Below are 10,032 nucleotides of genomic sequence, written 5' to 3' on the forward strand. Positions count from 1 at the left end.
CGTGCTCATCGAATTGCACAACCATCAAGCGTGCTTGAACAGAAACTACAAATTCTGCAAGTAAACATCTTTTAGAGTGTTGTATTTATGCCACCATTACATTATCCTTGCCAATCAAGCAGCAGATTGATAGTGAAATACCTGCCTCGAGTATCCAGTTGCCTTCCGCTCCAAATTTTCAGGTGCACAAAAATCCGGGAATGCCACAAACGAACGAGGACGAAATGGCGCGGAGACGGGTGGGAAGGCGGGAAAATGAACTGAACGTCAGCTTTTTCCACTTCTTTCCGCGTTGTCCCAACCAACGTTCCTTTCTTTTGTTTATGCTTCTAGATAGTCGCATTGTTGCTCTACTGTTTGCTCTTAGTTCTCTTTTTTTTTCCTTTTTCAGTTAAGGCAGTTACGCTCTGCGTTGGCGCGGCTGGCGCGGACAAAGAAAGGAGGTGAAGGGGCGAGAGGAGACTCTCTGGGTTCCCGCAGCTTCCGAAAGGTCAAGAGTGGTGACCAATTAGCGAAGCGCGTCTTTTCTTTCTGTTTTCTTGCTCCATGAAGTTTTGTGTTTCCCTCTCGGTTTTTTTGCTCGTTTACGGTGCATTTCAGATAATTCCTCTTCACGGCGTACGTGTAGTTTTTATTAGCGTATAGCGCCGTAAATTTGACGGTTACTTTTTACAGTGTATGCTTTCGAAGCTAAGCGCTTGTGAGCCCGAGCATGCTGGGCGCCGATAAAAGCTGCGCACAATGCCTGGTTACTACTACTGATATGTCAAAAAACACCTCGACCGCACGAACACTCGTGTGGGGGAAGCTCCAAAACTAATAGATTGCGTTTGTCCAAAGTGAAGTAGGGTAAGATGGGCCAAATGAGACGCGGGGCAAAATGCGACAGTTGGAGTGAAGGCATCCAACGAAAGTTTTTGTTTAGTGCCAGCTATCACCTAGACACAAGTCTCAAGCTTCACTGAGACGTGCCTTAGCCTGTTCACTTTGCGTGAGCCATAAATGACTGCCTTTGGCAAGTCCTTTCCGGAGAAAAAGAAATGCCGATTTGAGATTGCCGAGTTTACCGCCCGTCAAAGAGGTGCATAATTCCGCGCGAGATTTCGCTTCGAGAAGTACGCCCCGGTTGGCACAGACTTTCTACCAAGGTATAATTTAATTTCATTCCTAAGTTTTATTCGCTTCATGCAGACCAAATTTGAGTGTTCAGCGTGCTTTTTTTTACGGAAATAATTATTCGCGTAACGGGATACGCGCGAGACAAAACGCGACAATGTAGCATTGTATGACGCGTGTGTCAATAATGTACCAGTTTCCTGGTTGTTCCTGAGTCATATTTTCCTCTCGGTGTCTAGGAGGATCAAAACGTACAAAAGAAAGACAACAGGGGCTTCATGCCGCATAAGTAACACTACGAATGCTCTTGAAAGTGAAGCAACAGCGTCACTCCCTTCGCGTTGCCGCCACACTTTTTGGCGTACCAAGGGATGTGCTTCAAAAGCGAGCAAAAAGACAAAAAATATAAAAAACAATGGCTCCACAAAAAAAAAAAAAAAATGGCGAGGCGTTTGGGGGGGGCGATCGCCCCCACCGCCCCCCCCTTGGATCCGCCACTGGGCCGTACTCCTACTCCTCACTAAGCCTATGCGGAGAGCAAGTCGTCTGCTTCCTGCGCAGGAGTTGCGGTGACGTCAGAATAATGCCGACCTCTGATTGGCTTTGATTGAAAGGATAGCGAGTAGACCTCAATACTAGGTTCCTTAAAGTCTAGCCAGTATTTCTTTTTTTTTTTTTCAATCAGCCAATAAGAGCTCGGTGTTTGGACGTCATCGCAACCCATGTGCAAGAAGCAGACGGACTTATGCTCCGCATAGGCAGGTCCGTATACGACCGCTGGACAGGGGCTCCGGAAGCGGGGGGGCAGGGTGGGCTTGAGCCCCTCCTGTCCTCAGGACCGAGCTGCCGAGCCCCCCCCCCCCCCTCCCCCTCCCTCTTTTTTTTTTTTTTTTTAGTTTGTGTGTTTGCAGGTTATCTGGTATGGGCCTTCGGCCTATCTGCTGTGCCTCCGTCTCTTCTGAGCCGAAATAAATGAAATGACTCTTTATGCATGCTGACCTACCGCCCTCCTCACCTCCGCCAAGCACAAAAAGCACCGGGGCGACGGAGAGGCTTGCTTGAAAAGTCAAAACCAGAAGAAACTGACAGGCAGGACTCATGAGCCTGATTGACAACCAGTTTAGAGCGAGCAAAGAGGAGACAGCGAAATGAATGGATTCCGACAAGACGACGTCGGCGAGCGTTTGTCTGCTTCCCCCGTGTGGAAGCAAGAAGCCCAGAAGATGCATGGTGCTTCTGGCCCGCGGACAAAACAGGCAGGCGGTACTACCGCGGCGCTTAAAGGCCATCATTAGGACAGGGGGGGGGGGGGGGGGTGGGGGCGGGGCTGGTGAGCTTGAGTGGGGATTCGGGAGTGCTTAGAAAAGGCGAAAGTCTACGAGCTCCAAAATTTGACAAGGCGCCTTCGATGGCGAAAGCTTTGCGCGCATGCGGCGTCGTGCCCGCAGGGTGGTGAGGCATGAGGCGACACATGTTTACAAACTCGGGACAACACAACACGAAGTCTGAAACACAGCTCTTATCCTTCAGTACCCTCCTTTTGTGATGCCCCCCAACTTGTATTGACGCCAGGAGTCCGAAGCGATCACGGTCGATGTACTTGATCCTGAGGTACATACCGATGTATGCAACCTCTGCTTCCAGTTAAGACATCCGATGGCCCAACTTGCTGTGTTTGAGACTCCGTGTTGTGTTGTCCTTTTTTCCCCCCGAGTCTCGGGGTTTTGTCTAAACTTTTAACACTTGTTTGTCTACGTTTGCGTTAATACATCATGCTTCCCCGAGAATCCCTAAATGAAGGAAGGTTTTCATTTTTAGACATAACCAATTTGGCATAGGCACAGCTGCGGTTGACATGTAACAGTTGGTATAGGAAAGAAAAAATAAAGAACACATGGTGCGGCTGATTTCAGTGGTTATCCAATCATTGTATGAGTTGTCAGTGCAAGCTTCTTACTGTTATTTTACTGAACCATTGTTTTAATTTGTTTTCCATGGATATGTGCGCGAATATGCGAACGCGGTGCATTAATATGTTTTCATTCAAATGTGGCAATTAATGTCAACCTGAAACCAACCTAACCTTGAGGATTTCGGAGATGTCGAGCCCCCCCTCTAAAGAAAGACTTCCGGAGCCTCTGCCGCTGGAGGTCCGTGTTTCAACGGGGGCTCTCACGAAGATGAATGGGTGCATTGCGAGCGAGGACTGAATTAATTTTCACGCAGTGCTGGGATGCACTACGTCAACGGGGCAATCGGAACCGAACCCGCGCCAGTCCTCTCCATGGCCAAAAAGGTCCCATAATGCCACGCGCGCAGTGTTGCATGCGGGGATTTTCGGAAGTATAGTCTATTCTAGAGTCGTCTATTCCCTAGCGCCTGACAAAGCGGGGAGCTCGCGATTGGTGGACTGTGATTTTCGCTCGCTCACTCTAAAAAAAGCACGTGTGTCTGCTTTCCCGCACAACACTCGGAGAGCCAATCACCGCAGCTTACGGAGGCAACTCAGCGAATGACGATGCCGAAACATATGTTTAGATTAAAAAACGCAGTCTGGGTTGTTACATTAAGTAATACAAAACGTCACGCTTGCATTGCTGAATGTCAGAACTCGGACTGCCTTTTTTGGTCTAAACATATGTTTCGGCATCGTCATTCGCTGATGTGCCACCGTGAGTTGCGGTGATTGGCTCTCCGAGTGCTGTGCGGGAAAGTAGACGCACGGGCTTATTTTTAGTGCTGGGGCCCCGCCGCCAGATTCTGGATCCCACTTCGTTGAAAACGGTCTGCCAAATGGACCTTGTATTTTTTTTTTTTTTTTTGTGTAAACGGGAGTTGTTAGAGCTAGGGTGCCTGGAACGGGTCTCCGTCTGGTGTGTTTAGCGTCCTACAGATGTCTTGCACGTGACGTCATATGGCACCGTACCAACCGCCACTCTTCCGCACCATTCCTGTGCCCAATTCCTCCAGCATACATTTGGCACCATCGAATTTGTACTTCTCGGCAAGGCTTGCCGAAAAGAGCGAATTCGATGGTGCCAAATGTACGCTGCAGGAAGTACGGGCACCGGAGCATGGTCCGGAGCAGTGGTGGCTGATGCGACGTTAATCCATGCATTCCGCCCATGCATCGAAAGCGGTTCCAATGTGGCAACAAATGACGTCAGAAAAGCCGGAGTGTCACGCTGTCGCATGTCGCGATCCTGGCGGCTGGTCGTAGAAATGCCGGCGAAAAGCACGAGCGAACGCGAGTGTCGCTGTCGTCGCGGCGTCCCAACTCCTGGCTGTCGAAGCTTTCGTGGCCTGTCAAGCTGGAGAGCTGCCTGCAGCAGGACAGACGTCTGCCACATCCACCACCGCTGCGGTGACGCCGCCAGGATCGCGACCGGCGGCAGCGTGACACTTGTATGACGTCATCAGGCAGAAATCGAGGGACCCCTTTTCTTGGACGCGGTGAACACACCAGTCGGAGACGCGTTCCAGGCACCTTATTGGCGTCACCGGTGACGCTGGTAGCTGTTCAGTCAATCAATTGAATTCTTCTAATCAATTTGAAGAAAGGGATCTCGCGTGTCTTTTTAATAGAGATCGTTACACACCCACTTATAGGATTGCTGCGCGCCATTTGCGCCATACTGCGTCGAAGTGCTTACACCCTGCTACATCCTTCTCGGTTGCACTAAAATGCGAGGAATTCGCGCCGACATTGCGCCTAAAGTGGCTTCCATTTTCTCAATACTTAAACATAGCGAGTCGATATGTTTCACATCAGATACCAACTGTACACTGCGGGACACCGTAAGCGTGAACGGTGTCGCGCAGTGTAACGCTTCGTTTTGACCCAAAGGACCACTTCCCACCTAGCACACTCATAATATCAACAATAATAATAGAAAAAAAAAGCTGGAAACAACAGCAACATTGGCTACGACAGGCGTTTGTTTGTGTGAACAGGGTCGCTCCTTCGAAGTTTCTCAATATTTATCCTCATTCGTACCGTGTTTGGGTGGGTTTAGTTAGCTCCGTTGAGCGCGCTTCTTACTGTGCAGCTGTGCACTGCGGAGAAAAGACATTTGCGGCGGACGTCGCGATCCTGCCTATCTTGCTTCTCCGCAGCGCACCCGCGTGCTAAACAAACAAACAAAAAAAAAAGTTATTTTGAGCGATATAGTGGACGAACGCGCACGTAACAAATATATATGGGTGATTTCATCTCAAATCGGGCAGGCTAAAAGGGTCTAATTTTTAATTTTCACGAAAAAAATATATGTTTTGGGGTTATTTCTCAAATGAAGGAGGGCGCAAACCGCATGTTCTCCCGATTTTTTGTTCTCGAGTTACGAGCCGTAGAAGCCGCAGTGGCAGAAACTAGTGTTTTTGCCTGCCGTCACAGGTCGCGTGTTTGACACCCTCTGCTGACGCTATTGTTTTACGAGCCGTAGAAGCCACTGCGGCTTCTACGGCTCGTAACTGGAGAACAAAAAATCGGGAGAACATGCGGTTTGCGCCCTCCTGCATTTGAGAAATATCCCCAAAACATATATTTTTTTCGTGAAAATTAAAAATTAGACCCTTTTAGCTTGCCCGATTTGAGATGAAATCACCCATATATATATATATATATATATATATGGGTGATTTCATATATATATATATATATATAACAACGAACATTTGGTGAATGTTGTTTTGACAGCTCCCTCTTTCAGTAAAATTATCGAAATAAAACAGCGGCCTTGTTTGTATACATTCCAGATAAATGTATTATTTATCAAAACGCGCAGATGTGAAGAATCGGTCACTTCAAATCGCGGGCAGCCCAGCGAATGACGAACTGCCAATAACGTAACGTTTCAAACGAATACAGAAAGAAAAACAACAACAAAAAAAAAAAAGGGGGGGGGAGGGGGTTTATGACAGTGACTTCCGGTCACGTTCTCAAAATCTAACGCAGCCTTTTTTTATTATTATATATATATTTTTTTTTTCCCGATCACATTCCTGCGTGAAACGCAAATTCTTCAGGAACGAAGAAAGTGGACAAAATCCACACAAACCGCGTCTCCACGCGCGCCGAGGTTCGAAAGCCTCGCGTATGTTGTCTTTTTTTTTCTTTTTCTCTTTCCTGAATGTGTTTGCAGCAAAGCGGCCAACTTTTCGCGCGGTTCGTCAACTCTTTCCTCGCTCATAAAAGGAATCGTCCGCTTCCGGAGGCAGCGTCACGACGGCGCTTCCGAGGACATGCCGCTCCCCTCGGCCGGTGTCGTCGGGCGCACAGCGTTGGTCGGGCGTCAAGACGGGCGTACCGTCGTCGCCGGTGGGCGCGGCGGCGCGGGTCGGGCGGGCGAGCGGGAGGACGTACGCTGTCGTCAAGCGGGACGTGCGGCGCGTTTTGCACGGCGACCGGGGAACGTGGCGGCTGCGCTCGCCGCCAGGTGACTGTGAAGCTGGTTGAAGAAGAGGTCCGGGCTGCTGGCTGCTCCGGGGGCAGTGACCAGCAGCCGAGCCGTTCGCTCCCTCGCGACCAGCTCGCGCCGGGATTCGCGCGCACGTGTGCCCGAGCTGCCAGGGCCGTCGGCGGACGCTTGACGCGCTCGTTGGGAACACGACCCGCCTTCTCATCTTCGTCCGAGGGGTGAGTCGACGGCGCCGTCTTGGAGGGTTTCGGAGACTCCGTTCTCGCTCCGCGATTCTTCTCTGCCAAGGCCCGCTCACGCAGCCCTGTTTTCTTATGTTTTCATAATAGACTATTTTACTGTTTACGAACATGAACCTCTGCTTGCGTCCCAAGTGACTTCCCGCCGCTCCGTCTTTGCAAGCCCGTCGAGCTTGCTTGTACCACCAGTGCTAGAAAGCCTAAATGCTACACGAACGACAAAGTTGGAGATTTAGCGAGGTCATTCGGTTGTGCGATTTACCGTCTCTCAGGAGCCAATTTGGTTTACGAGAACATTCGAAAGATTTGAACAGATCTCGCTCTTCTTGGTTCTTTTGGCGTTCGCCTGGAGAATTAATGGTGAGATGTTTCATCAACGTTTTAAGCAGCGGTGTTAAGGTGGGCTTTGTTAATTATTTTGATGAACCGGAAGTTCGCTTTTTCGCTAAAAATTCGGGGGTTGTCGGAGTTTATTCTTCTTCTTAGTTCTTCGAAATTCGGAGTTTAATTTTACGGTGTTCCAAAATTTTAAAACTTCAAAAATAAAATAAATAAAGGCCTGGGACCATTACCCGTTGTCCTCAAAAAAGCTTGACAGTTCGAGATTTGAAAGGAAACTGAAATGGCCTCTCCTCAGGACCACTGGCCCTGCCCTCTTATAGAGTTTATTTGTAAAACACTGTCGTTATGACCGCGTCGAAATTCTGAGTTTTTTTTTCGAATAAATCCGAATTGACAGAACATTGACCGGCAAGTATTCTTCTGACCTTCGGATTTCCCCGAAAACATATCATAGTGTGGGCTGCACAGCTTGGATACCCTGACTTGACCTAAACGTAAGCTGCCCGACTGCTCGCCCCGCCGCCGCGATCTTCCAATGTTTCGAGTTTTCCCCTCCGGAGGTTTGCCCTTTAGTGCTTTCCGACGCTCTGTAAGTTTCTAATTCATACGAGGCCTTCATCGTTACTGAGTACAAAAAAAGGTTAAGTATTCCAGACTTATACGTTTAACTGTCCCCAAAGCTACGGACCTCGCTGAATAGGTCCCGTGGCTCTGACCAGTATGGTATCTATCCTTTTCTGCGCGATGGATTGTTTTCGCAGGAACATTTTTGCCTGTGTTCAGTGAAACACCCTGTATAGTTCAGTAGCGAGTTTTAGCAGACCGTGTTTCTTCCTCCGCTAAGTCCCTCCGCTACCCGGAACTCTACAGCCAAGGCCATCGGCACGCAGGCGCAGTGGCGGTTTCTTCGTTGCGGAGGGTTAGCGGAGGGGGAAACACGGTCCACTAAAACTGCTTAATGTCTTTCCAATAATGCTTTTTTTTTTTTTCTTTTAAGGGGGAAAGTTTTGACAAACGCGGCTTTATAGTTTCTGGAAAAGCTACTAATGTTTGCAGTTGGCCCGAGTTGTTTTGTTTTTAGAGTTCCAAAATCACGAGAGACGCGTTGACATGGCCACGCCGAGAGCCGACTGTGGCTCGTGAACCTCCGTTTTGGCCACTGGTGTTTTCTTGTGTGCTTTCGTTGACACCGAGTGCTCAGTAGGAGACTAGGGGGCGACGTTTCTGGGCTCCGAGATAGTTTTATCAAGAGCAAACCAAAACTCGTACAAAAAAAAAAAATGAATGGAGCTCCGAACGCCGATTTCCTTGTGTGCTGTGCTGTGTGTGCGTCTGCGTGTGTGTGTGTTTGTGTGTGTGTGTGGTAGTTTGGGGGGGGGGGGGGACTTATCGGGAGGAGCTGAGTATAGCCGGAGAACACGGAAACAAACTCTGGAATATTTACGAAATTCTCAAATGCAAGGGTCACAAGCAAAGCCTCCAAAACAACGTATGGGGCGTTACTTGGAACGGAGTCACGCTGAAAAAATAATACTAATAAAAATGATCGACGTCCTCGAAAAGCAAAAACCTTCCTGCGAGATGCGGCGAGCTTTCCCCGAACCCCCGCAAAATGCCGCCGCTGCCGCACGCTATACAGACATCAACACAAGCACGTGTTGCGTCCCCTCCTGCATAACTCCCGCGTTGGCACACTACCGCAGGAAGACGCTGTTTTGTGTCTCGCGCGCGAAGGAGGGGAAAGCTTTTTGGCAGGCGTGTTTGGCCTCAAGCGGCGCGCTACTTTTAGTCTGACGCGGCGCAGCCAACTCGTCTCTGCTGCGCCGGGAGCGACGAACTCGCGAGCACGCGGCGTGCCTCCTCCTCCTTCACCGCGAGCAAACATCGGGCGCCGCGGACGCAGACCTCACTATTAGCGGTTTCCCGAAGCGCATACAGTGCTCGCGGAGGCGCCGGCTGTGCCCCTCCGCACGACGCCGATAACGGACCGGTCTACCTTCGCATACCGATGCGCGATCCGTATCGGAAGCGTCCATTTGTCGTTTCGCCGTGGCATCGGTGCGGTAGCGCTACGCGGCGTGGAACGGACAGATGAGGTAAACATAAGCGATTGACTCGGATTAGCTCCTGCACGAGGGAGGTGTCGTGCGGAGCTCTCTTCCTGTTCGCCTATCTATCTGGAACCTCGAGTCTCTTTAAAACCGTGCACTGTACCCCTTGCGTGCGTTCTAGTCAGTGGTGGAGGTATCTCCGCGGCGCGCTGTACGGTTCCCGGTCACGTCCCAACCCCCCCTGCTGCGAGGATCGGGGGAAAAAAAAAGGGGGGGGGGGGGTGGAAGACGAAGGAGTTGTGCGCTTACTCGAAAAGAACGCCGTCTGCAACACACACGCACCTAGCGGTAAAGTCCGTCCCACTCCGTTACGTCCTCCGGAACGAAGAGTGCTCATACCGCGCTTGCGCGGCACCTTGCCTGCAGCGGGACAGCGGAAACGATATACGAAAACTCCCTGATGTGACAGGATCCCATAGGCATATCCACGGAAAGGGGAGGAGCCTCAGATAGAGCTCCGTGGAGCCAGGCCCTCCCCCCCGCCGAAACCCCCGGCCGTTGAACGCATCCGTGGTTGCCTTGCCGATATATTATAGTTCGCTCCCTGGAGGAGCTGACGCGTCCAATGATCCCGAAGGCTGTGGCGGTGGCAAGTCACCCAAGAAGGGCGAGGGAAAGAGCCGTCCACAGGGGCATACTCAGGGCATACGGCCCAAGTATGCCCCCAAAGCACTCCCCGACACGGCGGTACCTAATGCCCGATGGCACCCACAGCCTGCCTGAACTAGACCTAGATAGGGATCCGGGGAACACGTGGTTCTCACGATGTTTAGATCGAGAGACGCTTTTTTGACCTCCGTCATTCGC

The 10,032-nt window shown here is 50.5% G+C and overlaps 1 protein-coding gene across 8 annotated transcripts in view; it reads left to right on the forward strand.

The window, feature by feature from the left end:
- The window catches only part of LOC8033729 (rho-related BTB domain-containing protein 1), a 179,503-nt gene that overhangs the window by 111,885 nt on the left and 57,586 nt on the right, over window positions 1-10,032 (forward strand). For 3 of the 8 annotated variants that reach the window (XM_040217035.3, XM_042287111.1, XM_042287112.1), the window contains exon 1: window positions 6,092-6,751. The exons of 4 other annotated variants lie outside the window; for them this stretch is intronic. In XM_040217035.3, the coding sequence (XP_040072969.2) occupies window positions 6,246-6,751 (506 nt within the window). In that variant the 5' untranslated portion in view covers window positions 6,092-6,245. Of the gene's footprint in view, window positions 1-6,091; window positions 6,752-10,032 lie in introns of those variants that run through there. One more of the 8 variants, XM_040217036.3, reaches the window with a different exon arrangement.

The sequence above is a fragment of the Ixodes scapularis genome, unplaced genomic scaffold, assembly GCF_016920785.2.
Source record: "Ixodes scapularis isolate PalLabHiFi unplaced genomic scaffold, ASM1692078v2 PGA_scaffold9__187_contigs__length_104089568, whole genome shotgun sequence".
Taxonomy (NCBI): domain Eukaryota; kingdom Metazoa; phylum Arthropoda; class Arachnida; order Ixodida; family Ixodidae; genus Ixodes; species Ixodes scapularis.